Source organism: Podarcis muralis, chromosome 14 (genome assembly GCF_964188315.1).
Source record: "Podarcis muralis chromosome 14, rPodMur119.hap1.1, whole genome shotgun sequence".
Taxonomy (NCBI): domain Eukaryota; kingdom Metazoa; phylum Chordata; class Lepidosauria; order Squamata; family Lacertidae; genus Podarcis; species Podarcis muralis.
Window position 1 is genome coordinate 31537039 of NC_135668.1, and position 27589 is coordinate 31564627.

General features: G+C 47.0%; 2 protein-coding genes across 3 annotated transcripts in view; both read right to left on the reverse strand.

Annotated features, from left to right (window-relative positions):
• Positions 1-201: 201 nt before the first annotated feature.
• Positions 202-27589, reverse strand: part of PRKCB (protein kinase C beta) — a 179274-nt gene continuing 151886 nt past the window's right edge. The window contains exons 16-17 of one of the 2 annotated variants that reach the window (XM_028705262.2): positions 24764-24904; positions 202-897 (exon numbers count right to left, since the gene is read on the reverse strand). In XM_028705262.2, the coding sequence (XP_028561095.2) occupies positions 745-897; positions 24764-24904 (294 nt within the window). In that variant the 3' untranslated portion in view covers positions 202-744. Of the gene's footprint in view, positions 898-7108; positions 10560-24763; positions 24905-27589 lie in introns of those variants that run through there. The other variant, XM_028705261.2, reaches the window with a different exon arrangement.
• The window catches only part of SLC5A11 (solute carrier family 5 member 11), a 342594-nt gene continuing 326461 nt past the window's right edge, over positions 11457-27589 (reverse strand). Inside the window, exon 17 of the transcript XR_013390718.1 lies at positions 11457-11552. The gene's annotated coding sequence lies outside the window, so the exon portion shown is untranslated. The remainder of the gene's footprint in view (positions 11553-27589) is intronic.

Consider the following 27589-nt stretch of genomic DNA (forward strand, 5'->3'; position numbering starts at 1 on the left):
ATCATCATAGGGCACTGTTAAAACTGCCAATGGTTCCAATGATTTGAAAAGGCCATCTCCATTTTTTTCCTTACAAAAATGAAGAAGCAGAAGCAACATTTACAAGAACATAGACAGAAATTCCATTTTTGGTAGTTTCCTGCCTGGATATTTGACGGGCAATTCCCAAATGGGTTGACAGAAACTAACATGGAAGACAGGTAGATTTCAAAAGATAAGCAAGTTTATGAAGCAGACGTCTTCACATCAACAGGGTTGACTCGGTTCAGTTCTGGCTTAAACAGAAACAAACGAACAGAAAGAATCTTGGGAAACAAGGTCACAGTCATGGCAAAACGCTGTGGCACGACGGCTGAGGATATTGACCATGCTTAGCATTCAAATAAGACAAGAAAACACTGGCATTTCAGTTTCATTTGAAAATACAAAGACAGTAGTAAAGTTGGTATTTCGAGACAATACTCTTTGACATGTTTCAAAACTCTATTGGTAGTTTAGCCAACTAGCTAGAGATTCTAGAAACGCTATTCCTTTTGCAGACCAGTCAAAGAACAAACCATATATTGCACACACAGAGGAGAAGTGGCCAAAGACAGACGTCCCTCTCTTCTCCAACGAGGGCATGTGGATGTCGGAACGGATGCACCATTAACCCCGGAAGACTCGTGTCCATATATACAAGGCAATCTGGAATTCAGGACTGTGATTACAAAAGCAGAGGACCAGAAGGATTTGCCATGTCGTCTAAACATTAATGACAAACTCAGGGTTAGTGTAGGAGAATCCTGCAAACTCGTTCTGGTCCAAGTTCATGATGAAGAGTTTGTCGGTGGGCGTGAGTTCCACAGGCTGCCTCGTGAACTCCTTATCGAAGTTGGAAGTGTCGTGCTTGTCTTTCTGTTGGATGAAAAGCACAGGGTTAAAAAGGGAGGCCGAGGGAACGGAGCGGGGGGAGCAGGGCAGAGAACTTGCCCCCCCCCAACAAACCAGCTGCCAGACCCATCAGGCAGCTCAGAAGAGGAGAGGGAAGGAATAGCCATTCCAATTTTGAAGGAGATATATCGATGTGCCATTGCCGTGGACCTGCAGCAGTCACTGGGAGACACTGGGCTATGTGTCTCCGCAGGGATAAATATCCCCTTGTTTATTTAGACCGATCTGAGCAATGGTTACAATCCAATGTGTGCACACAGCAATCTAGGAAGAGCAGATTTCTACTGCTGCTTCTGCAGCCTGGGTTCTCAAAGCATTTTTTAAGGCAGGGATAGGGAACCTCAGGTCTGGGAGCCAAAGCACTGTCCCCCCAGGACTCCCTCCCCCCAACTATGCTCTTCTTGCTGACCCTGTTCTACATGCTCCTCGAGTACTTTTGCCGGGCTGGAATTTGTCCGAATTGTGATAATGCCTCTTGCTCGTCTGGAGTCGGTGGGTGCCAAAAACTTGTGTGCGCCTGGAATGTAGCCTAAGTATACACAGGTAACGGTCATATCCATCGCTCCTCCCACTTTTGACTCTGACCACGCCCACCATTGACATGGGGCCTGCAGAAAGCTGCCCACAAGTAAAGGTGGCGTCCCTAATTTTAAAGCTTTCTAAGCTGGTGAGGCTTGTGGTCTGATCCCAAGCATATGCTCATTTACTCAGAATAGATATGATCTTCAGTGGCAAGCAGGTACGAAGCATGAGCTGGGAATTCCCAGCTGGAAACATCATTACGTGGCCTCAGGTATACCTTGGTTCCCGCAGCCTCAGTCGCCCCTTCTGTAATTTGGGGGCAATAATCTGCTGGAGTGGATCATTATGAGAGTTACAGAGGCAACATATGTACAGCACTTTGAGCAAGCTAGAAATTTATAGCAATAATCGCATATAAGAGTGCTACTTATTTTCTTTTCGTATTAATAATACTATTAATGTAATGCATTTTTAATGTGAAAAAGTGGGCTAGGAGTTTGGTGACGAGAATTGCTGCTCAGTTAAGTGTCAGACTCACTCCCATCCCCTCGAGAGTGTGCGCACTCAACCCATTTCTCCAGCACAGCCTACGAGTTTTATGTTTTATATATCAATTTTCAAACATTCTTGGGAAAGGCCATGCATTAAATTGGACATCTTACATTCCAGGTAGTGACATATTTATGCAGTGAGTGTATTTTCAGGAGGAAACAGTGGAAAACAGCAACACACAGAGAAACATTTTTTTTCCATCTTGCATTGTATTGAATATCCCTAGAACGATGCCACTGCCCTTGCAGAGGGGACATGAAGTCATTCTCCTGCATGTGGTGATGAAGATGAAAATGATAGCAGCAGGAGTTGGAATAATAATAATTATATTAATAGCAGCAGTCATAGTAGTTTCTTATCATGCAAACGTTTCATTGAAACACAGATTTGCAATACAGAGTTAGGAAAAGACTTGGTGAAGGAAGCATCCCTGTAAAACACAGTAAACTAGGGCCAGAAAACAAGGCATAAATGCTTCTGTTGCAGCAATTTTGCATGCTGAGGGCAGAGCTCTCTTCTTCTGCAGTACCAAGGACGGGGAACCTGTAGCCCTTTGGGCATGGCTGGGATTCCACAGATGTTGGTCAACATCTAGGGATAATAATAGGAACTGTAGGCCAATGACATCTGGATGTCTACAGATTCCCAGTTCTTGCGCTACACCTTGTGGACAGAAGCACTCTTGTGTAACTCCCTTTCATATCAATGGTGCTGGTGCAAAAGGACATGCTAGTTAATGGTGGTCATTGCTTGTTTTGTTATGTATATACCTTCTATGAGGAAGCCAATCCAGGGATTCCCTGCCCAAATTCTAGTTATGCAATTAATAATGGTGCTGCAGTGAAAGGGGAACCCTAGATGGCATTCAACCTGGTGCCCACCAGATGTTTTGGGGAACATGCTTGCTGGTTTCCCACAGGCACTGGTTGGCCGCTATGAGAACAGGACTAGATGGGCCACTGGCTGATCCAGCAAGCTCTTCTGATGTTCTTAGGAAAGTCTCATGGTCCATATGGCTTCCCTCCAGTTAGAGATTGGGTGGAAGACGGGGTGGTGAGTGCATGCATACACACACACACACACACACACACACATAGCTCAGTGGCAGAGCATCTGCCTTGCATGCAGAAGGCCTCAAGTTCAATCCCTGGCAGCTCCAGGTAGGGCTGGGAGGGAACCCTGCGTGAAATCCTGGAGAACCACCACCTACCTGTGTAGACCAGGCTTCCTCAAACTTGGCCCTCCAGATGCTTTGAGACTACAATTCCCACCATCCCTGACCACTGGTCCTGCTAGCTAGGGATCATGGGAGTTGTAGGCCAAAAACACCTGGAGGGCTGAGATTGAGGAAGCCTGGTGTAAACAATACTGAGCTAAATGGACCAGGGGTCTGATTCAGTATAAAGCAGGAGAACCCTTGAGTGTACATTCTCGGGATCAGAGCTAGGTTTTTTTAAAAAACAAACAAACATTTTCCAAACAATAATCACTTTCTATAATTTCTCTTGGATTCTATAGCCATTAAGGTTGTCAGAATTTGTAAGCACGCCAGAGGTTCTGGCCCTCCCAGAGAGGCCTCTGCTAGATGATTGCATCATAGTAGGTCTGTCACCTACCCACATCTAAACTATGGGGGCTGGAGCAGCTGAACCAGCATTCACAGCCTCCGGCATTACTCCTGCCTGGCTGCTGATGAAGCCATTAGGACCATATGAATGAGCAAGCTTTTGTGGGATGAACTTTTTCACCAGCCTACTAATGTGTGGCAGAGCATGTAGCAAAATGGTCACCTATTAAGGACCCTGAGATGGGTGAAACATCCAATCACATATTTAATGTAGGTGTTTTCTGACACACAGCTGAGATGATGACAGACTCTCATGTTGCAAAGGTCTGACTTTTCAATGAGAAGTTGTCCAAGCCACAGCTCATCACTTAAGTTTCTTTTTGCGATGTGGCCCAGGAAGTCGGAAGCTGTGATCTCACCACTTGTCTGTGATTGACATGAGAGCATTCCATGCAAATGGATTGGGAAGGGCCGTAGGTCAAAGGAAGAACAGCTGCTTGGCATGCTGAAGGCCCCAGATTCAATCCCTGCCACCCTCAGGTCAAATAATCTTTGATAAAAACTAAGTGAGCATAGCAGGATGATGTTGTAATCCAAAACATCTGGAGGGCACCAGATTGGAGAAGCTGGTTGAAAATGACTGACTTCTCCATGAAATTATTTCAGTCATAAAGGAGTCTTGGAACAGGGCTCTGTCCCCTGACCACATAACTTACCCCTATGAGCTCCATCCCTTTAGTAGCCAAGAGTAGTTTTCTCTTGCAGCAGGGTCCTCTTACACCCTCCAAAGCTTCATTCATTCAGTAGGAGCTGAAATACCTTGGAGGAATGTCATCAACCCCAGCAGGCAGGATGTGGTCAGATGGGCCAATGACTTGAGTTGATTGACGGCCAAACCCATTTCTTGGTGGTTTCATCACTCTCTGGTTGACCTCAGCTATTTGTCCCAAGCCATCCCCATTACCACTAGCGCTTAAACAAGGAATTAGCTCATCTCTTTGCACATTCAGTATCTTATAAAGGTTGGATCTGGGCTGAAGCAGGCTATATTCTGAGCCCTGATGAGATTCTAACCATTTTAAGGGATCCCTACCTTAGGTATAATAATCCTGTCTGACAGACACTTAAAGAAATATATAAGTTTCAGGTTGGCTCTATATCTTCCCAAACGCAGAGAATGAGTTAACATATACCTTACAGATTTACCAAATGCTTGTTTAAGATAATAAGGGAGACCAAGATAAAAAGAGAAGTTTGTTTCAAAAATGATGGCAGGCATGTTTAGGTCTTCAGTGGGTTGGTTGCACCAGGGATACTGATGTTACTGAGGGCTATTGCCCAATAACATATTTTGGGCAGCACCATCTGTTGCATGTTTACTTGGAGCTGCCTTCTGCCAAGTTGGATCAATGGTCCATCTATCTGTAATGCCTACACTGACTGGCAGCAGTTCCCCAGCATTTCAGGCAGGGGAGGCTCCTAGCCCTACCTAAAGGTGCCAAGGATTGAGCCTGGGGACCTTCTGCAGTGAAAGCAGATGGTCTACCACTAAGCTAAGATTCTAGCCCTCATGATTTTGAATAGAAGGCTGATTTAAATAGGAAGGCAGGAAGCTACCTTATCCTAACCACTGGTCTACCCAGCTCAGTATTGTTTACACTGGCTGGCAGTGGCTCTCCAGGGTTTCAGGAAGGAGACATTCCCAGTCATACTTAGAGATGCTTCCAGGGATTGAACCTGGGACCTTCTTCATGCAGAGCAAGTGCTCTGTCACCAATCCATGGCCATTACTCAAATGCAGTGAGACTAACTCCCAGCCCCAAACTGCAATCCAAGTCAGACCCATTGACTCCTAGGTAAGTGAGTGTAAGACTGCAGCAACAGTCAGCTCATTGTATTCTGTGGGAAAACCCAAATAGCCATTTGTTCAGCTTTAAATAGCAGGTTTCATGGGGAAAGCTCCGGAGTGTGTGTGCTCAGACATGGAGCTTTAAATTGAGGACTTCTACTTGGAAAGAGTGGGGCAAAAGGTAAGTGCAGGTAAGTCCACCACCAGATACGTCCCAAGGCTGCTATTTGCTCACAAGGACATCTGCCTCCAGAGCAAAACCACAGGCTGCTGATGTCTCATGCAATGACCAGGTGGGACCTGATGGGGCAAACACTTTGGGGGTGCCCCCCCATCAAAAACATCATCAACATTTTTGAAATACCTAGCAGAGGAAGGCTGCTTCATTTGCAGAGCAAAGGTATGATCTTCCATTCTTTGGCTTGAGCGAAGTTAGGCCGTATGGCAGGCATAGGCAAACTCAGCCCTCCAGATGTTTTTGGCCTACAACTCCCATGATCCCTAGCTAACAGGACCAGTGGTCAGGGATGACGGGAATTGTAGTCTCAAAACATCTGGAGGGCCGAGTTTGCCTATACCTGCCTTATGGCTTCTTATGCCGGCTGTTCAATAGTTGTGCAGGAGACAAAGTCACAGCACCTTCCCTTTCTAGCAGGGATCCCATCCAATTTTTGCATACATTTACAGGGCAGGGAACATGGAATTCATCTCAGCAAAGGAGCAGGCTTATTGGACCACCCAGATCTTTCCACCTTGCTCAAGAAGGGTTGACTAGTGACACACCTATTGTGCAAACCTGGTCCACTTGATTGCCAGCCTCAGAGTTGCTGCACTGGGTCAATGTTAATGGGGAATGGAGACGAGAGTGTTCATCTGGATCCATCCAAAAGCATGTTAAGTCCAAGTGGCTTAAATGTCATTGTAAGATGTGAATTCGTGGCTCCCAGACCAGGCTGCTCCAGGTATGTAGATGCTACAGATAGCTTGTATCCTGTCCTGATGGGTTACATTCTCTCAGAAGGTCCTAATGAACTCAGAAGTTCAAAGGGTCCACCACTGTGATGAGTTTCCTGGAGGAAGGCTTTTTAAGATTGGGCTGCTCATCAGTACCTGTTAGGCTCTTCCACCCAGATTATCTAGTGTATAAAACTGCTTAGATAGACTTTCCCACAAACTGAAATGCAGACCTGAAATTTCAGTCTGGAGAGAGGAGCACTTTCCTTTCTTTTTCCTTAAAAAAACACAAACTGATCACATCAAACAATTTTATAAAAGCAGTAATAAGGCCTTGTTGAAAGAACACTTTCAAGCTCACAACATTAAGGACTTCACTTGCTAAGTTTAGTAGTTTAGTTCAGGCTTCCCCAACCTTGTGCCCTCCCAATGTTTTGGACTACAGTTCACATTGAACCCAGCATCATATGGCCATGCTAGCTGGGGCTGATGGGAGTTGTAGTCCAAAACATCTGGAAGGCACCAAGTTGTGTTGGAAAGCTGGTTTAGACCCCGGAGTATAATTCTGAGCACCCACACCTGGAAAAGCTTTCAAATTTGAACTCTGTAAATCATTTGCAAACAGATTTGAGCCGTGATTCTGCTTGCAATTTTCTTCTGTAGTAACCCCCATGCTTATCACCATACTGTCATTTAGTCCCGTTTACAAATAAATTGAGTTTTCCTCCAACCAAGATTTCTGACTCTTTATTTTATAATTGTATCTGGAAAAAAAAATTGGCACATGAACAACTCAAAGCAAACGGTAAGTGAAGAACCCCTCCCCACCCCCAAAGAGAGAATAAAAGGTGTCTGAGCAGCATCCGAGTCTTAAAAGAACCCATTTCATTTTCCTTTAAGGTTGCCAGCCCTACTGGCAAAGGAGAATTCCAGTGGCAAGTCTTTGTTACTTTCAGAAGATTAGTTGAGACAATAAAATAAAATAAAATAAAATACAGCTTCAGTCAAGTTACACAAATACTGTTTGGACTTTTAAATATCAGCTTCATTTTAGTAAAAATACTCAGGTTTTTGACACACGTAAAGCGCAGTGGAACAGACAGGAGTTTGTCGATTTGGCAACTGGACAGACAGCACCCCACCCCACCCCAAATACTTTTAAGGAAAGAAACCCACAAAGGTTGGATAGGGTAACGTCGACACCGTGACATGAGTGGTAGATACTAGGGTGACCATTGGTTCCAAAGCATTCCCAGGAAATCCTGCCATCTTGTTCAGCTTTGCCAGACCAGATTGTAGCCGACTGATGGGTTATGAGCAGGGAATTGACTGACACAGCCCTGCCTGCGTGTGATACTGTTCTTTCTTCCCGGGAGCTCAGGCATCAGTCTGCGTGTGGTTAGAAATTAGCCTGAAACTCTGGGAGCACACACTGAGCTGCAGCCTCTGCTTGGGAAGAAGCCCCTGCTTGCCACCAGCTCAGCATCAACCTGGGCTGAGAAGCAGGATGTCGCTGGCCCCTTTGGGCTGCAAACCACTGAAAATGGACAGTGAGAAGTTCTCTCTCTCTCTCTTGCAACCCAGAGCTCTGCAACTTAAGGAGGAGCGTATGGTGCTGCCTGGCAAAGAGTCAGACCCACCATGACCAGCTAGCTCAGAATTGTCTACACTGATCAGCAGCAGTGGCTTTCTGGGGTTTCAGACAAGGGAATGTTTCCAGCCCTTGCTGCAGATGCCATTGGCAACTGACCTTCTGCATGCCAAGTAGATGCTCTAACACCAAGCTACAGCACAGCAAATATGCCAGTTTTGGTTCCCCTCAAGTTCTCATTTATCCAATCTTAAGACGACTTCTCCACATTTCCAAATCGGTCTGCAATTTTTATTTTTATTTTTTAAAGCCCTCAAGAAAATTCACCACCATTTAAAGCCTCATCCTCACTTCGTTTTTACCCTGCTCTTTCCAGGCACAGCTCTGTACTTTCAAGTTACATGTCCAAGCGTCCTTTTTTGGCCATGAAGATTTCCCTACCAAAAAACCCCTGCTCTTTAAAGCTGAAGTGCAACAAATGGCAATTAGGGTTTCCCATGGATTGTGGGTTTTCATGAGGAAAGCTCTGGAGGAGACAAAAGGACGCTCAGACATGTAGCTTTAAAGTACGGACCGTGTCTGGAAAGCACGGAGGAAAGAAAGGTGAGTGTGGATATGCCTTGAGTGCAAGTATCTCCTAATATGCACATTTTTTGTATGCAATTTTCCCACAGTGTGGGAAGCAAGACGTTGCACTTGAGGGACCTCTGGTCTGATCCAGTTTCAGGGCACTCTTTAGTTTCTTAGGGGCAAAATGAACAACACAGCGTCTCAAGCCATGTGTTAAAATGCAGGCCCTGTCAGATTCCTGTCAAGTTATCTCTGGGAATGCATGTGCACAATTTAAAGTGAAGCATGGAGTGGAAGCGGGGAGGTTGAACCCAAGAACAGCCTCCTGGATCAGGCCAATGGCCCATCTAGTCCAGCACCCTGTTCTCACAGCGGCCAACCGGATGCCCCTATGGGAAACCCAGAAGCAGGACCCAAGCGCAAGAGTTGCTCTTCCGTCCTGTGGTTTCCAGCAACTGGTATTCAGAAGCATTGCTGTCTCTGATCATGAAGGCAGAGCATAGCCATCCTGGCTAGTAGCCATCAATAGCTCTCTTCTGCATGTATTTGTCTAATCCCCTTTTAAAACCATCCAAGTTGGTGACAATCACTGTCTCCTGTAAAAGCAGAGTTTGCCTATGTGCTGTGTAAATAAGTACTTAATGCCGACTCTTTACCTTGCTCTCCCTTCCCCCAAAGCATCCTGGGAACTGTAGTTTGATGAGGAGGCTGTAAATGCTCTGTAAGAGATCATCCCCTCCCCAGCAATTCCCAAGGGTCCTCAGGGATAATGCTCAAGAAAATGCTGCTGGATCAGGCCGGTGGCTCACCTAGTCCAACATCCTAGTGGCTCATCTAGTTGATTTCCCATAGGCCAACCAGATGCCTGTAGGAAACCAGCAAGCAGGATTCGATCACAAGACCCCTCTCCCCTTCTGTGGCCTCCAGAAACTGCTATTCAGTTTGTGTATGTGTAGATCCAGGTATGCCCCGCCCCCAAGTCTCCTTCACTTCATGGAGATTTATGGGGTCCTACATCCTGGCTGTGCTTCCCGCACCCCCACATGCAAGACCAAAGGGAGAAAACTCAGCACCGTCAATTTGCAATGCAAAGGCAATCTGCAGCCGTTCCTGTGCAGCTGCAGTAAAAAAAATGGCTGTGGGCTGCATCTGCATTCAGGCTGGATTCAGTCGGGTTGCAAGGACTCGAAAGGAAACTGGTTCATGTGTGCTGAATGATCCCTCCTCCCAAAGGTCCCCCAACTTCTTCTGGAGATAGCACCCTTTAAAAAAATGCGGGAGGGATTCCGCAATGAATTTTGTAAAAGCAAGCAAAACAGCCCATCCTGCAAAAGTGAAAAGGCAGTAACAGCCGGTCCTTTTGCAAAGTACGTAATAGAGGCAGAGAAGGATGGCAGCATCTGCAGGATTTTTACAAGTTATTAAATTAATCCACTGCTTGTCCCCTAATCTAAGGGTGGGGAACCCGTGACTCTCCAGATGTTGTTGGACTGCAACTCCCAGCAGTCCTAGCCAGCATGGGCTAAGGTCAGAGGTGATGGGATGTGGAGTCCAGCCACATATGGAGGGCCACAGCCCCCCTGCTCTTAACCAAGGACCAGGTGGGTTTTCTCAGGCTGATTGTGAAGCAAATTGGCTTTCTTCCCAAGCCTTGTGTCCCATCCCAAGTGTTATTAAGTCTACAGAAAGGAGCATCTTTCTTTTCCCCACAGTCTTTGAAACATGGTCATTCTAGTATCACCACAAAATAAATTCAGATAATGACAGCTAATGGTTTGCAACAGAGGATGTCACCACAACAGCTGCCGGGAGCAGATGGTAATGGATGCGGGAGGGTGATGCTTATGGTCTACAATGGCTACTTAGCTCTGGACTTCAGCTTTAAAAAACTCAGAGTTACAAAAGGAAAATCCTTCGAATTCTGATTGGTCAATGTTCCTGATGACTTCCTGGTCGGGTGGTGTTAAGACAGGTGGGTGGCGAGTGAAAAACCGGTCGAAGTTTTCGGCGTTTCGTCCGCACTATGAAAGGGGAAAAAAAGAACTCATGGTAGGTGGCGAAAAGGGGGAAAGAAAAGCGGGAGGAGGAGGGAAAAAACAAAACCAACCCAAATGCAAAAGTCGGAGGTGGTTTTTTGCCACATCCCCACCCCGTCCCAGGCTCCAGCCCCCCCACCCCACCCCCACCCCTGGTGGTCAAGCAAAGTATCTCCAAATGAGCAAAACGAGGTGAACGAAAAAAGAAACAATGCAAAATACTTATGACTCCTTTGGCAGGAGGGTGGATCTGATTGCAACCGCGGAGTATTTTGTCATGGAGGTGCTGGGGAACTGATAAGCTGTCAGCCAGCCACCCGGCAAGTAATTGTAGGAGAAGGATGAGATGACAGGGCAATTACTTGCAGAACTCCACCAGCCGCATGCAATACCGTACCTGTCCCAGAATGTGCCACATGCATGGGAAGGTGTGTGTGTGCGGGGTGGCATCTCTCTTTTGGAAAAACAAACACATTATACTTGTATATCCTGCTCCTGCACAGAGTTCTCCATCGTCTCCCATCCAAGGGACAGATCAGGTTCACACCCGCTTAGCTTCAGCCAGGCTGCAGCCTCAGGTGTCCCCAGACCGCACCCTCTTGCAAAAAAAAGAGAGACTGGCATTTCAGCAACATGCTTCCGGGGACCTGTGCCCCCGCTCCATTTTAAGCCCAATCAGAAGGTCGGCGGTTTGAATCCCCGCAACGGGGTGAGCTCCCGTTGTTCGGTCTCTGCTCCTGCCAACCTAGCAGTTCAAAAGCACGTCAAAGTGCAAGTAGATAAATAGGTACCGCTCCGGTGGGAAGGTAAACGGCGTTTCCGTGCTCTGCTCTGGTTTGCCAGAAGCAGCTTAGTCATGCTGGCCACATGACCCTGAAGCTGTATGCCGGCTCCCTCGGCCAATAAAGCGAGATGAGCGCCGCAACCCCAGAGTCGGCCACGACTGGACCTAATGGTCAGGGGTTCCTTTACCTTTACCTTTTTAAAAACCGGCTGCTCAATCTGACAAGGCACCAAGGGGATACCACTACTGAGAACCACTGCCCACTTCCGGGCACATAGGTTCACCCCGATCTCCCCTCAGCAAGGCCATGAAATCTGCTGTGTGAACAACAGTATTTCAATTACCAAGGAGTCCAAACTAGGCATTGTGACACATTTGTCTGTTTACCCCTCTTCTCTTCCAACTGTAACACTGAGTCATAAGACCTCATTTTGCATATTTTCCAGGCCCTTCCCCCACCCCACCTCACATGAATGGCTGCTTCTGGAAGGGAAGGAAACCGAGGAAAGGACGATGTCACACATGGCAGGGAGGACCGAACTGGTCGAGATAGCAAGCCAGGTGTGACTGCAGTCATGCGATCCCCTCGTCCCCACAGCAGATCGCAAGTGCAGACACTATAATGTCTACTTTGAGGCTGGATTCCTTGGAGGAAGAGTTTGATCAACCAGTCATTACTGTGATAGCTTGGTGCATCTGCTGAGTCATTTCGTTGAGCAGCACCACTTATGCAAGTTCTCAAGATTTCATTTCATGAAAACACTTACGGCACACCCATTTTGAGACAAACCAAGTTTTGGCGGCTGAGGGCCATTGTTTGTAAGAACCAATGATTAAAGAAGAATTCCAGCATAGTTTCAGTTTCCCTCTGTTTCCCAAGTTTTTCCCATTAATTTGTGATTTCCACCAACCCCCCAAAAGAAGTCTGCATGAAAATTTGTTTGCATTTCCCCGAGAGTGCGCATTTTTGCATGTGATTCAATGCAAGCATTTTTTGCAACCAATTTTCCCAACACAAGGTAGTTTTGAACATTATTGTCACCAGGATATCCATTTTTAGAGAACTGCACCATAAAATTCAGAGCAGTGTGGAGTTCCAAGGATAGCCATGTGCTTCAGTTCGTTCACTGGCCGGCAATTGCAAATTGAGTACATCCAAAGTAACAAGAGAACAGGAAAAATTATCTCCCTGCCCCCCCACCCCCCACCCAAATCCCTATAATCCAAGCCTTTGCCTTTGCCTACTGGGCTGTTTGGGTCTCGATCTATCAGCTCTGAAAAGAGGACCTTTAAGTGTCTAGCTCATACATTGCAAGCTCAGAGAGGATGCTTTTAAGGGAACACAAGAACATCTTCTATGGGATTCGACTCTGCCAATCAAAGGGCCTGTCAGCGTCAGCATTAATGGCTTCCCTTTAATGGTGACTGAACTGTTGTTCATATCAAACGGACCATCTAAGCCTTGCTCTCTTGGCGTGATGCCCTCAGAGGAAATGGAGGCGCTTAGAAGTACCGTACATCCCTCCTTCACGCACACACACAGTTTTTAAAAAGTAGCCACTCATCCCAGGCAGCAGCTTTTTTCACCGCTGTTTTTTTACCCCCTGCATGGTATTTAACTTTCATTTGCTAAGAAAAACAATTTGCATTTTTAATAAACGTAACAGCAGGCTCTTAAAAAAAATTAATTATTCAAGGCAAACACTTGCAAACTGTCAAGCCTCTTCAGCTTCTCACAACTGGGAGCTTGTAGCAGGGAAAGGAGGCTACTCTGGGGTCCACATATTCCTTCCCCAAATCCCACGACCACCGCATGATCTTTCAGCAAAAGGTGCCACAGCACCAACCTTCCTTTCCAGAGATCCAAGCAGAAAGCTGTTCCCATCATGCTGAGTCCACTGGAACCCAGAAAGTGGCCTCGTACCAGGTTCCAATATTTGCCCATCAAGCAGATTAACGCCACCTCTGAGGGGTATTGGCCCTCCAGTGTCATGGGCAAAAAAGGTATTCTCTCTCTCTCTCTCTCTAACTGGCCATAACCAGAGATTGAACTCACAACCTTTCCCATGGAAAGCATAATCATTTTGTCTACCAGTGAAATACTGGTATACTCCCCATAACCATTGGAGGTAGTGTTGACTGAGGTCTGATTTCAGCAGAGACATTTAGAGCTAGAGTTGGAAGGTAGGGACACGGGTGGCGCTGTGGGTTAAACCACAGAGCTTAGGACTTGCCGAACAGAAGGTCGGCGGTTCGAATCCCCGCAATGGGGTGAGCTCCCGTTGCTCGGTCCCAGCTCCTGCCAAGCTAGCAGTTCGAAAGCATGTCAAAGTGCAAGTAGATAAATAGGTACCGCTCCAGCGGGAAGGTAAATGGCATTTTCATGCGCTGCTCTGGTTCGCCAGAAGTGGCTTAGTCATGCTGGCCACATGACCCGGAAGCTGAACGCTGGCTCCCTCGGCCAATAAAGCGAGATGAGCGCCGCAACCCCAGAGTCGGCCACGACTGGACCTAATGGTCAGGGGTCCCTTTACCTTTTACCTAGAGTTGGAAGGTACCCAAGGATAATCTAATCCAACCCCCTGCCATGCAGGAATTGCAGCTAAATAATTCCTGACAGATGACCACCCAACTTCTGCTTAAAAATCTCCAATGAAGGAGAGTCTAACACCTTCCAAGGAAGTCCCTTGGATACTTTGGGAATCTTAGGAAAGGTTGGATTCTTTTAGAACCTGCAGCTGTATCCAATCTAGCGCTAGGTTAAAGTCACTTAGCAGCATACTTGTTCCACTGGTTTAGCACCAGTGAAATGTTGTTGCACGAGATAACGCACAAGAAGGTTGCTGGCAACTTTGTGGCACAACAGATTGCGAAATCCGTGGTGCAATCAGTTTCTGTTAGTGCAGGTATGGCGTCGGATTCATCTGTTGTGCAACATTAAAACTCACTTTGCACTAGAGGACAGAGAGTGTTGGATAGAACCCTATGCCTGGAAAATCCAAGAGCTAATTCGCATCACCAAAGAGGCCTATTGAAAATATGAGAAGAGCAGTTATGCTGTGTTTTGGCTTGTGGTCTCTGGAAGCACAGATAGCCTGAGACCTGGATATGCCCCCTGCCACAAGGAGAACCCAATTTCTTAAGGCCAGTGGGGGCTGCTAACTTCTAGACATCTGGTCCTGCTGAAATAAATAAAAGGAGAGGGGCCTTTTCAGGGGTGGTCTCTCCTTAGATAGGCTCCTAGGCAAGCCCTGGTTCTAATCTCAATCATGCCCCAACTAGGAACACGGGAAGATACCATATACCAAGTCAGACCAATGGTCCATCTAGCCCAGTGTTGTCTACACTGGCTGGCAGTGGGTTTCCAGGGTTTGAGGCAGGGACTCTTTCGAAGCCCTTCCTATAGATACCATTGGGGATGCCCGGGACTTTCTGCACGCAAAGCAGGTTGTTCTGTATCGAAGGTGAACAGCTTTAGAAGCTGTGCTTACGCCATGTTGGCACTCAAGACAACCTTTTCATTAATCAAAAGCCGCTGTGGTTCTGGGCTCATACATGTTTAGATATGCCTGCTTTGATGTACTAATTGGCTTGCTTTGATGGTACCCTTATGCGTGGGAACTGGGATGTTGGGCTCTGAGCCCAGAAGAGGAACTATCTGTAATGTTTTGGGTACTGGCCACCTGCACCCTGGCCATCTCTTTGCTGTGGAGGCCGTCCCATGGAAGGCTTTGAGCTGGACCAAGGGGAACTGCTGTGCTCTAAACCTATGCCTTTCTTCAATAAAAGCATTAGAACTGGCCAGTCTGGTGTCTTTTGGATCCTTCCTTGGGACTCCCATGTCTCACAAACTCCCACAAGCTTTCCTCCAGCTCTGCGACTGTGGTTTGGGTTTACAACACAGGTGCCCTGCCAATGGCCCTTCCCCAGTCTGGGCAAGCTCTCAGCCTGCACTTCTTCCCTCTTCAATAATGATCTACCAAAGAGCGTTATCGGGAAAATCTCTAAAACCATGTCAGGGAAGTGCTTTGGAGATTCTGCAGCGTTCTATAGTGTGACAAGTGTCACTCTTACTCAGGGGCCGGTGGGAAAGCAAAGCATGTTTGGGGAAGGAGGAGGAGCCCCTCTTTATCCCCCCCCCCCCTTTGAGTGCAGGAGCCAAACAGCAATCCTGTAACAAAGGTGCAAGGTTGCTCTTGCCATTTTCATTTTGGATAGCGGAGTCTGCAGCTCACAGCTGCAAGAGGAGGAGTTTTATCAGGACGTGCACTGAAGCTTATCTTCCCAAGAAACATTCACAGGGTCTCTAAGAGCTGGATGTGCAGAACGGCTGTAAAAGGTCGCTGGCTGCCTGCCTGGATGTCTGTGTTTTTCTTTAAGCAGCTATTTTTTGGGGGTGGTGGTTATTAAGCCTTGGACATTTTTGAAATCTGCTTCAAGCGCCTTCTCCACAAGCCACAAGTCTGCAACTGCGGAGAACTTCTTTTCCACATGATTCACGTCCCAGAAGACAGCTTCAAAGACATTCGTCTCCTCTAACCCGACCTGACAGCGGCAAGTCTCACGGAGAATGACATTCGGAAATCAAAATGATTGAACAGCTCATGTGCCCCCGCGCTGTTCCCAAGAGCCCTTGCTTCCATGCAGGCGTGTGTGTGTGTGTGTGTGTGTGTGTGTGTGTGATACCACATCATAATCATAGAATCACAGAACTGTAGAGTTGGAAGGGACTGCAAGGGTCATCTAGCTCAATTGCCTGCATTGTAGGAATCAACCCCCTTAAGACAGATGGAAAGCACCTACTTAGCAGCACCATCCATGGATCAAATCTGAACATGGGGAATAATTGCCAAGAGGCATTCATGGTGGCTCTTTATGTTTGCTTACCGCCTTGGAGGTTCACCAAACTAGCTGACCTGAAAAACGGTTTACCTAGCAGCAAAATGGGCAAGTGTTTCTGTGGACAAGCATTCGTAGGTTGGGCTTGGGGAGAGGGAAATGAAATGCAGAATGGTTATTTACTGGCCATAATAAATTATCATCCTATAAGATTCTTTAGGCCAGTCCCCTCCAACCTATTGTCAATATTGGTTTTTTTAGTCGGACAGCATCTACACTTTGGCACTCCCTGCCTATTGACATCAGGCAAGCACTTTCGCTGTGCTCTTTCTGGTGCCTGCTACAAACATTCTTGCTTAGACAAGCCTACCCAGATGTTTCAAAAGTTGATGTGAGTTTTAATCTGTTCTCAGTCTATTGTTATTTTGACTCCCTGCAAGTTTTACATTATTGTTAATTCTTCTTATTGTTTTGTCTTTTTTGTAAACCATCTTGAGGTTTTTCTATGTTCTAGTGGCATATAAAATTTAAGAATTGGCCAGCCGGGCTCCTTGCTGCATGGGCAGGCAGTGCAGTGCAGTGCAGTCTCGTGAACCCTCCATGCCTTGTCCCCACTCTCACCCAGTGTGCTGGCAAAGGATGCAGCACCACTGGCTGGACCAATGGTCTGATTCAGTATAAGGCAGCTTCCTATGGTCCTATGCTCCAAAAACGGAGCCCTCCTCAGTCATGTCTTGAAACTGGTTGCAGATGGGTAGCCGTGTTGGTCTGCCATAGTCAAAACAAAAAAAATTCCTTCCAGTAGCACCTTAAAGACCAACTAAGTTAGTTCTTGGTATGAGCTTTCGTGTGCATGCACACGATCTGGTATCTGAAGAAGTGTGCATGCACACGAAAGCTCATACCAAGAACTAACTTAGTTGGTCTTTAAGGTGCTACTGGAAGGAATTTTTTTTGTCTTGAAACTGGGTTTAGCATCCGAAACAGAAGAGGAAAAAGGCAAGCCTAGGCCAGGCAGCAGTGTGGCAGGAAGCTCTACCTGCTTCTGTAAGCCTCACACGCCTGCCAGCTCTGCCTGCTCCTGGACGTGCAGCTAAACCTTTGAAAATACACTTGTCACTGCCTATTAGCTTCAGAAGCACCTGGTGCAGCAGAGACATCAGGCAGGGCGCCTGACAACACTGGCGGTAAAGGATGAGGGCTGTGTCTCTCCTCCTCCTCCCTGTTTCAGAATGAGGACTGTACTAGGAAAGGCTTTCTGCACTTGCAACACAGCCTTCACCAACCTGGTGCTGCCCAGATGTTCTGGGAAGTACAGCTCCCAGGTGTTTTGGATTACTACAGTGCCATCATCCTGGCTGGGGCTGATGGGAGTTGTCGTTCAAGACATCTCAACAGCACGAGGCTGGAGGAGGTTGGCATGATGGTTAGGTATTCCAACAAGATCAACCATCAGTGGTTCTCAAAGTGGGAGGCAGGATTACTTAGGGGGCAGGTAAGAGGCAAGGGGGTGGCCGGGGGAGCTGTAGAGGACTATCAGACTTTGAAAAGTTGGCATCACTGGATCAAGTACATCAGTCTTGTTGAATTAGTTAAACTAAATGGTTTTAGCAGTATTTTGAATAAGTGTACAATTAATTGTCACTTTTGAATTTTATTGGGTTATTATCTTCTTTAGTGGGTCATGCAAACCACTGTTCTGAAGAATGTTGGGGATGAGTTTATGGAACCAGGGTGTGTGTGAAAGAGTTTGGGAACTACTGTGATACACCCCCCCCCCCAACAGCAACTGGTATTCAGAGATGGAGTGAAGCATTTAGCTACCAGGGCTTCAGCTGTTGATCCTTAACAAAACTCCTAGAAACGGCTGAGATTTCTAGGACCATCTGAGATGCAGAATGTGAGGGCTGCAAGCTCACAATGACGGCTGCAGCTCCAGCGCCATTGCCTGCAATGACCTTGATGGGGTGCTGCAGTGCATATTTAAAAGAACCGGACCCCTGGGGTGTGCGCGAGCATGTTTCTGCTTTCCCACAGAATGTAATTCAGCTTTTGCCCTTTGTACGGATGAGATGTGACCACTGACCCTCGTTCCTCAAAGCGTTATGCAGCTCCATCCAGAAATAAACACTTTCACTCGCCAGCTGCACCCCACACAAGCTGCAAACTCTTAACTGTATTGATTGATCCAGCAAGCAGCAAGCCTGTCATGGACTGGTTGGCTGGGAGGAACCAGCTGCGGAAGCCCCAAGGGAAGAAGGCTCAGAGCCTGGGGAGCAGTGGGGGGACAACTATGAGTGGCCAGAGGGAGAAGAGAGGGCAGACTGGGAGAAGAAGGTGTTGGAAGCTGAAGAGGTAACAGTAGTGAGTGGGGAGAGTCTGTGGCAGAGGGCAGTTCAGACTCAGATACAGAAGCAGAAGGGGAGGAAGACCAAGAGGCAAAGATGGGCCGTGCATTGTGAAGAGGGACGCATGGCTCTCCCTCCTGCTGCGACAAGCTCCCCATCCCGCTTGTCTCCCAGAACCAGAAGAGGCATGGCATTTGGTGATTAAAACAAGCTTAATCCCATGGGCTTCAATAGGTTTGCTCTGAGTATGATTTCAACGAGCCCCCCCATTCCTTCTGGAATTTTGGCCAAGATGTGGCTGTCCTTGGTTGATGGATTTCCCCCCCAGATTTCATTATTTTAGCACTGTTGCTTCCGTGATTGATGCTTTCTTGTCGGAATTTGGTTTCTTTAGTCATGTTATATTGGATTTCTTTTGAATGCATTGCATTTCATTTTATCACGGGAGCCACTTTGGAATCGTTTCATAAAGGAAAGAGGGATCTAGGCCACTTCATATAAATCAATAAGTCTGCATATCGCTGCCTTTGGGGAGATAATTTACAAATTAATAAAAAGCCATCACTCAGTACTATCAGGTCAGGACTGTTGGGCTTTTTCTTTCTTTCTGGTGGCTTTGTAATTAGAAGTGTGCCTTTGACATTCAGCCCCCACTAATAAGAGTTTGCCCTTGCCCATTAAAATTGGCCCCTTCTGATTAAACAACTAACACATGAGTTGATTAATCTGCCTATTAAAATGATTACAGCTTGCAGCCCCACTAATTATATAGCTGAGCAATTAAAAAAAACACCAACCCCTTGCAAAGACAGAAGAAAATCTAGGGATATCTCCAACTAAGCTCTACTCAGAGTAAACCCACTGAAATTAATGAGAGGGCTTCGGAAACTTCTGCCTTCAAGATCCACCTCTAACCTTCAGGCATTTGACCAGCATTTGTTGTGGAAATGGGGGTGGGAGAAGCATTTTCCTATTTGCAACTTTAGATGAGGTCAAAGATACCTCTTGGGATGCAACTGCATGAAACTCCCAAAAGAGGATTCCCCAACCTGGTGCCCTCCTGATGCTTTGGACTACAACTCCCATCAGCCCCTGCCAGCACAGGCAGAAGGGATCTGTAGTCCAAATCTCTTAGATGGGTCTCCATGCCTTCTTCCTTATGTGTGTGGCTGGAGGTTATAGTGTAAAAGTGTAAAAAAAATCAGGAGAGCACCAGGTTGGCTGGCACCTAGGGGTTTTTGTTGATTAAGAGGCATTTAAATCATGCAACATTAAGGAATGCTGCCAAAAGTTAGCATCCCTGGGCTGAGTCACTTTCCCCCATAACACCTAGGGTTACTCACCTTGCACCCTGACATGACCAAATCCTCCCTTTCCTCACCAGCTGCTGCCAAGGATGTAGCAGAGAAGGGAAGGGCACAAAGAAATGGAGAATGGGATGTCAGAGCATATGGTCAGTGGCCCCAAATGTTATGGGGCAGAGCGGTGCAGGAATCAACACAGGGGAGGCCCTGTTGGCTGGGGGCTGCCTCTGGCTGCTGCGTGGTTGGCGTTCAGTGTGGTAGGGTCTTCTCAGTGGTGCTTCCCATTTGCAGGACATCCTCTCTGAGAAGGCTCATCTGTCTCCCTCACTACTGGCTTTGAGGAGTAGCGGAAAAGCATTCCTGCTTCCATGGGCACGGCAGCCGTGAAATTAAATAAAAAGAACTGAGGGGATGTGATTGCTTTTAATTTTCCCTACAGATGCTCTAAACATTTTGAGATGCTTTTAAATTGTTATAAAGTATGTTTTATTTTGTTTCTGTTGTACTGTACCCTGTACACCTTTAGGGAGGAAGGCTGGGGGGATAGAAATTTAATAAATCAATAAATCAATAAAAACACAGGCCTGCCATTTTCAGTGGGAGCAATTTAACACCCCGCCCTTTGAAACATCTAAGCCCTACATCCAAAGAGGCCATCGCTCTGTAATGAAGACTGCAATCCCATGTTTACTTACTGGGGAGTAAGCCCCACTGAACTCAATGGTGCTTACTTCTGCGTAGACACCTCTAGGATTGCACTATATATTTTGCAACTATTTGTAAGAAAGTGCTGCATCCCCCTTGCCTGAGCTTTGCCTTCAGATCACACAGGCTCTCCAAGCCCTGGCTTCTATGTAAAGAAGTACCGTATTTTTTGCTCTATAAGACTCACTTTTTCCCTCCTAAAAAGTAAGGGGGAAATGTGTGTGCGTCTTATGGAGCGAATGCAGGCTGCGCAGCTATCCCAGAAGCCAGAACAGCGTAGCAATCCCTCTTGCTGTTCTGGCTTCTGAGATTCAGAATATATTTTTTCTTCTTTTCCTCCTCCAAAAACTAGGTGCGTCTTGTGGTCTGGTGCATCTTATAGAGCAAAAAATACGGTAATTTGATTTTTTAAAAAACCAACCACCACCACCAGCCCATAATTATCTCAAGGAGAGCTGGCGTCAGGTTTGCTCCAAGCCACTTGGTATGCAGGGATGGCCGCGAAAGATCAGCCATGCACGACCCTGTCAGAACAGCCACTTCTACACAAACACAACCAATCTGTCAGATTATTGGGGAGAGGAGGGGTTGGGGGTGCTTCAAGGAACAGCGCTGGCCGCTGTCAGGTGCAGCACAAGGAACCAGGCACTCAAAGTAAAAAGACTGCAGGAGCGAGAGATGCAGGGAGTGCTTGACTTGGGAACAGGAGGCAGAAAAGTCAGAAAGAGGAAAGGGAGAGTCCAGCAATAACCAAACCAGCTCATGAAAAAAGAGAGAAACATAGGAAGTTGCCTTATACCGAGTTGCTGATCCAGTCAGCTCAATACTGTCCACACTGACTGGCAGCAGATCCCCAGAGGACCTTCCCAACCCTAACTGGAACTATCAGGGTTGTGAACCTGGGACCTCCTGCATATAATGCAGATGTCCTCCACCTCTGAGACATGGCTTTTCTATGTAGGAACACAGGAAGCTGTCTCATACAGAGGAGAGCCAGTGTGGTGTAGTGGTTAAGAGCGGTAAACTCATAATCTGGTGAACTGGGTTCGCTTCCCCGCTCCTCCATATGCAGCTGCTGGGTGACCTTGGGCTAGTCACACTTCTTTGAAATCTCTCAGCCTCACTCACCTCACAGAGTGTTTGTTGTGGGGGAGGAAGGGAAAGGAGAATGTTAGCCACTTTGTGACTCCTTCGGATAGTGATAAAGCAGGATATCATATCCAAACTCTTCTTCTTCTCATCTAACTTAGTGATTGGCAGTGATTTTCAGTTGTGAGTCACTTAAAGCCCTACCTGAAGAATGAACGTGGGGCCTTCTGAATGCACAGCAGGTACTTTGCCACTGAGATACAGCTAGATGACTGGAAGTTGACAATAAGGACATAAGAAGAAGCTGCTGGATCAAGCCAACGGCCCATCTAGTCTAGCATCTTTTTCTCACCACAGCCAGGCAGATGCCTGCAGGAAACCCACAAGCAGTATTTAAGCACAAGAGCAACATTTGCCCCTGCTGTGGTTTTCAGCAACTGGCATACAGAAGCATTCTTGCCTCTGACCACAGAGGCAGAGCACAGCTATCCTGGCTAGTAGCCACCAACAGCTTTTTTTGTCCAAGAGTTTGTCTAGTCTTCATTTAAAGCCATCTAGGTTGGTGGCCAGGGACGTGGGTGGCGCTGTGGGTTAAACCACAGAGCCTAGGACTTGCCAATCAGAAGGTCAGCAGTTCGAATCCCCGCGACAGGGTGAGCTCCCGTTGCTCGGTCACTGCTCCTGCCAACCTAGAAGTTTGAAAGCACGTCAAAGTGCAAGTAGATAAATAGGTACCTCTCTGGTGGGAAGGTAAACGGCGTTTCTGTGTGCTGCTCTGGTTTGCCAGAAGCGGCTTAGTCATGCTGACCACATGACCCGGAAGCTGTACGCCGGCTCCCTTAGCCAATAAAGTGAGATGAGCGCTGCAACCCCAGAGTTGGTCATGACTGGACCTAATGGTCAGGGGTCCCTTTACCTTTACCTTAGGTTGGTGGCCATCACTGCCTCATGTGGCAGCGAGTTCCATAGTTCAACTATGTGCTGCATTAAGAATTACTTCTTTTTATGTGTCCCGTATCTCCCAACATTCAGCTTCAGTAAGTTCTAGTATTAGGAGAGAGGGAGAAAAACTTCTTTCTATCCACTATCTCCAAACAATGCATAATTCTACAAACTTCCATCAAGTCGCCTCTTACTTCCCTTCTCTCTAAACTAAAAAGTCCCATCGGCTGCAATCTTTCTTCCTCAGAGAGAGGCTCCATCCTCTTCATCATTTCAATTGCCCCTTTCTGAACCTTTCCCAACTCTTCAGTACCCGTTTTTGGGCGAGGCAACCAGAACTGTACAGTAGGATTCCAAGTGTGGTTGTACAAAGTTGGGGAGTGCATTCCCTTTCCTTTTAGAAGTTTGCAGAAAATGCCATTATCTGGGGATCGGGTGCAGAAACACTGGCCGAACACCAGGTCCTCTTTGGGATAAGAATTCTCCCCGGCTTTTGGCGCCTGCTCATAAACTATTCAAACTGCTGCCTGCCTGCCTGCCTTTTACCTGCTGAGTGAATTACCACGTCATGAATGATTCAGGCGTACAGTGCAGTTGCTGAGCTAGAGGTTCCGAGGGAGCAAAAAGGACCTTTTCTCAGCCCCTTCTCCAAGAGAAAGAGAGAGGCGCTGGGGGGGGGGGGAACGGATTCCAACTCAAGTGCTGGTTGCAGAGATGGGGCCCAGGATAGGAGACCCCAACAGACAAGCCGGTGAGAAAAGCCAATGGTGATTTGAACGTTCAGAAGTCTAACAGTCTCAGTTGGATGCCAGTTGCAAAACTCTTAAAAAAAGGAAGGACCTTTTGTCCCTGTCCTTTCTCTCCATCCCCCGCCCCCCCCCCCCCCGGTGAGCAGAACATGGATTAAGGCTCCCATGTAGCCTGAGTTAATGAAACCCCACTTCTGGTACCAGGGCTGCTCCTGCCTCTCTGCAGGCTTGTGATTTAAGAGTGGCATTTTGGCCAGACGGAAACCAGCAGAGTGTTTTCCATAGACTGGCTAAAGGTTATGTTGTCTATGCCTCCCATGGGCGACTTTCAGGAGACCTTGGCATCTCCACGTGGCCTTCTCAAGCCGAACGCACTTAGAGCTAATGCAAGAAAGTGATCACAGGCGCATCTTTCTCAGAGAACACGCACGTACCAGGCAAGCTTTTCGGAGCGGGTACAGGGACATCCCATGCCTTGCCTTGGAAAAGAGAGCCGGGAACTCTGCTCCCCACATCATAGCTGTTTTGTGGAGTTGCAGAGAACTATAAATCAACCCAGGCCCAGTTCTTGCAAACAGCAGCGGTTGAGGCCACCAACCTGCATCTCAGCTGCAGGTGGGAAGTGAATGAATCAAAGTTCATAGGATGCTGCCAGCATCTCTGACTGAATGCCTCCCTCAAAAGACTCCTTCATTAGGATGTCAAATAGAAAACTAGGGTAGACCTTTTCTACCCAATATGTACCGGGGATTTATTTTTTTGTATGGAGGACATAGGAGCCAATTCCTAGGCGCCGAGGTCCCTTCGGCTCCCCCAATAAAATATTTGAGCCCCCCCCCCGTTGATATGCATTGCCATTCAAATGGTGTGTATGTGCCATGTCTTGTGATTGATTATGTGGGGCGGGGCTCACCTGCCCCTCCAATATTTTATTCAAGTTTGCACCCCTTATGGAGGATATTCCCATCATGTGAGCCCCCATCCTGCAGTCTGCGCACCCACAGGATGACCACCTCACATCCTGCATGTGTGGACCAGTCAACAGAAAGCAGTCCTTAATGCAGGACACCGACATAGTCACGGCTATAAGAAAGGGGACATGTTATTGTCCAGGTCAAGGAGGGGCTGTGATAACTGGCCTCATCCACATCCAGCATTCCAAGCACCCTGATGCCCCTTTAAACAGCCACGGCTTCCCCTAAAGAATCCCAAGAACTCTAGTTTGTTAAAGGGTGCAGGGAGTTGTTAGGAAAATCCTTTGCAGAGGTGCAATTCCCAGCGCCCTTGACAAACTGCAGTTCCCAGGTGTCTTTGGGGGAAGCGTCGAAAGCGGCACAAGAGTGCTTGAAATGTACACTGCAGATGCAAAGCGAGTATCTCTGCTGGAAGAAGAGAAATGTGGCAGTGAGACGGGAGGGGAGGAACTTACAGTTTTGGGCTTGAAAGGAGGCTGGATCTCTTTCCGTTCAAGTTTGTCCCAATCGATGTAGCGGAAAAAAGCGTGCTCCCTGATATCGCGCTCTCCTTCAGGGCCGCACCCCAAACGCTTTGCTGGATGCTTGGTCATGAGCTTGGAGAGACAGAGACAGAGGGAGGGAAAAAACACATTTATTTGTTAAATAGAGAACTATTTGAGTAAGGTGGGCGACATTCATTCCCCTTCACCTGACACTGCAATGTCTTAACTGGATATATAGAACAGTCAGGGATGCCTGCAAAGCTGCAAATGCTGGGATATGGCAAATATTCTGGGCATGTCCCAAAAGCAGAAAACTCTGGGGAGATATAGCAATGGCAATGGAAGTAACAACTGGCTATGCTTTGCCCACGGAGTCTCTAGTCTTCCTATTTGACTATGTTAAAGAAACTGAATTAATAGCGGACAGGGAATTAATGCAACATCTCTTAGCTGCTGCCGGAATGATTATTTGTCTGAAATGGGGAAAAAATGAAAACATAAACAATGGGAAAATGGATAACAACAATTTGGGACTTAGGATGCATGGTTAAGTGAGAAACAGAGAGGGCAGGCAACAACAAAAAGTTTTTATCAAGAAATGGAGTAGTCTCACAATGTACTGGAATAATGTAAACCCATTTGTGTTACTTGGAACCTTGTAATATTAATTTATTATGTTCAATTTTAGTATGGAAATTTGGTCCTCTATGTTGAGTTCTAGTCATCCTTTCCTACTCTTATTTTTTTGTGGTATCTGCTATTATACATTGTGTGTGTGTGTGTGTAAGTAAGTAAGTAAACAAAACAACAACAACCCCGTTCTGGTTCATGAATGCTTTTAAAGAAGGCACAAGTGATAAAAATGGATGCAAACGACTCCCATTCTACAGCTGAAAGTGGATCAGAGGTTAGGCAAGATGTGGGGCTGCTTTTACCCGGCACCATGAAGAGGTAAGAAAGGCAGCTTTGTACTTTGAGGGCAATCTCTGCAAACCTGACGCTGTAAAAGCAATTAAGTGCAAAGACTGGCCACCCGGTTTAGCAAGGAGCCATCTCCATTCAGAATCTCTTTTTCATTAACACCAAGAACAGGGAGGGAATTGGCAGTGTCCGGCTCCGAAGGCTTCAGTTAATGAAACGGCACGTTCCGCGAGAAAGGGACGAGGCATGAATTATTGCTCTTTATCGCTGGGATGTGCCTTCCAAGCAGCCAAGTTACATCTCTCCCCCCCCCCCCCCCGCCCCCAACTCTCCAGCGAGCGGGGCAGGAAAAATAAAAAGTGAACCCAGAGACTCGGAAGAAACATTAATATCCTGGTGATGGTGGTACACGGCTCTGGCCCCAAGATAAGAGACAGATAGCAAGGGATGCAAAAGGCTAGATAAACCAAGGGGATATGAAAGAGGGTTCTGGTTTAAAGGCTGAGTGGGTAAAACAAGCCTCTTTCTGGGTCCAGTGACACTTATAGGAACTTAACTGCAGTGAAGTGGCTAAAACGACAGAGACACAAGCGAGGAGGTCTCCAGTGCAAATCTCACCTCTGCCAAAAGTGCTGTCAGTAATACATAGCCCTTGACAAGTAACACTGGGAATTTTCTACAGCAAGAGACTACAGCTGCCTCCCTTGCGCTCCCAATCTGCTGCCCTCCAGATGTTTTGGACTACAACTCCCATCAGCCTCAGCCAACACAGCTAGCTGTGCTCCCAACAGCTTCAAAATTGCTGGTGTGGCCTGATGGGAGTTGTAGCTGAAAACACTGACACTAGAACAGGTGGATGTCCAATGAAGAATGCTGGAAGATTCAGGACTGAGAAAAGAAAACTTATTCATGCAGCATGTAGTTAAACTATGGGACTCACTTCCACAGGAGGCAGTGGCAGCTGTTAACTTGGATTGCTTTTAAAGAGGATTCGACAAATTTATGGATGATTAGGCTGTCAATGGCTTCTAGCTACAATGGCTATGCTTCTGCCTCTATCAATGGAGACAGCAATGCTTCTGAATACCAGTTGCTGGAAACCATAGCAGGCAGGGGGAAGTGCTCTTCTGCTTGGGTCCCACTTGTGGTCTTCTGTTGTTGTTGTTTAGTCGTCTATTCGTGTCCAACTCTTCGTGACCCCATGGACCAGAGCATGCCAGCCACTCCAGTATTTCACTGCCTCCCGCAGTTTGGTCAAACTCATGTTGGTAGCTTCGAAAACACTGTCCAACCATCTCATCCTCTGTCATCCCCTTCTCCTTGTGCCCTCCATCTTACCCAACATCAGGGTCTTTTCCAGGGAGCCTTCTCTTCTCATGAGGTGGCCAAAGTCTTGGAGCCTCAGCTTCATGATCTGTCCTTCCAGTGAGCACTCAAGGCCGATTTCCTTAAGAATAGATAGGTTTGATCTTCTTGCAGTCCATGGGACTCTCAAGAGTCTCCTCCAGCACCATAATTCAAAAGCATCAATTCTTCGGCGATCAGCCTTCTTTATGGTCCAGCTCTCACTTCCATACATCACTACTGGGAAAACCATAGCTGTAACTATACGGACCTTTGTTGGCAAGGTGATGTCTCTGCTAATTGGGGCATTTGGTTGGCCACTGTGAGAACAGGATGTTGGACCAAATGGGCCATTGGCCTGATCTAGCAGTCTCTTCTCATATTCTTATGCTCTTAACACCTGGAAGGCTGAACTGCAATATACACTTCAACAAGGGCAGATGATGCATTGAAGCAGCTGATTACCAGCACTCAATTGCTCAGGACTATTTTATGCTGTGTTGCAATAGGGACAGAAATTATATTTTCCAA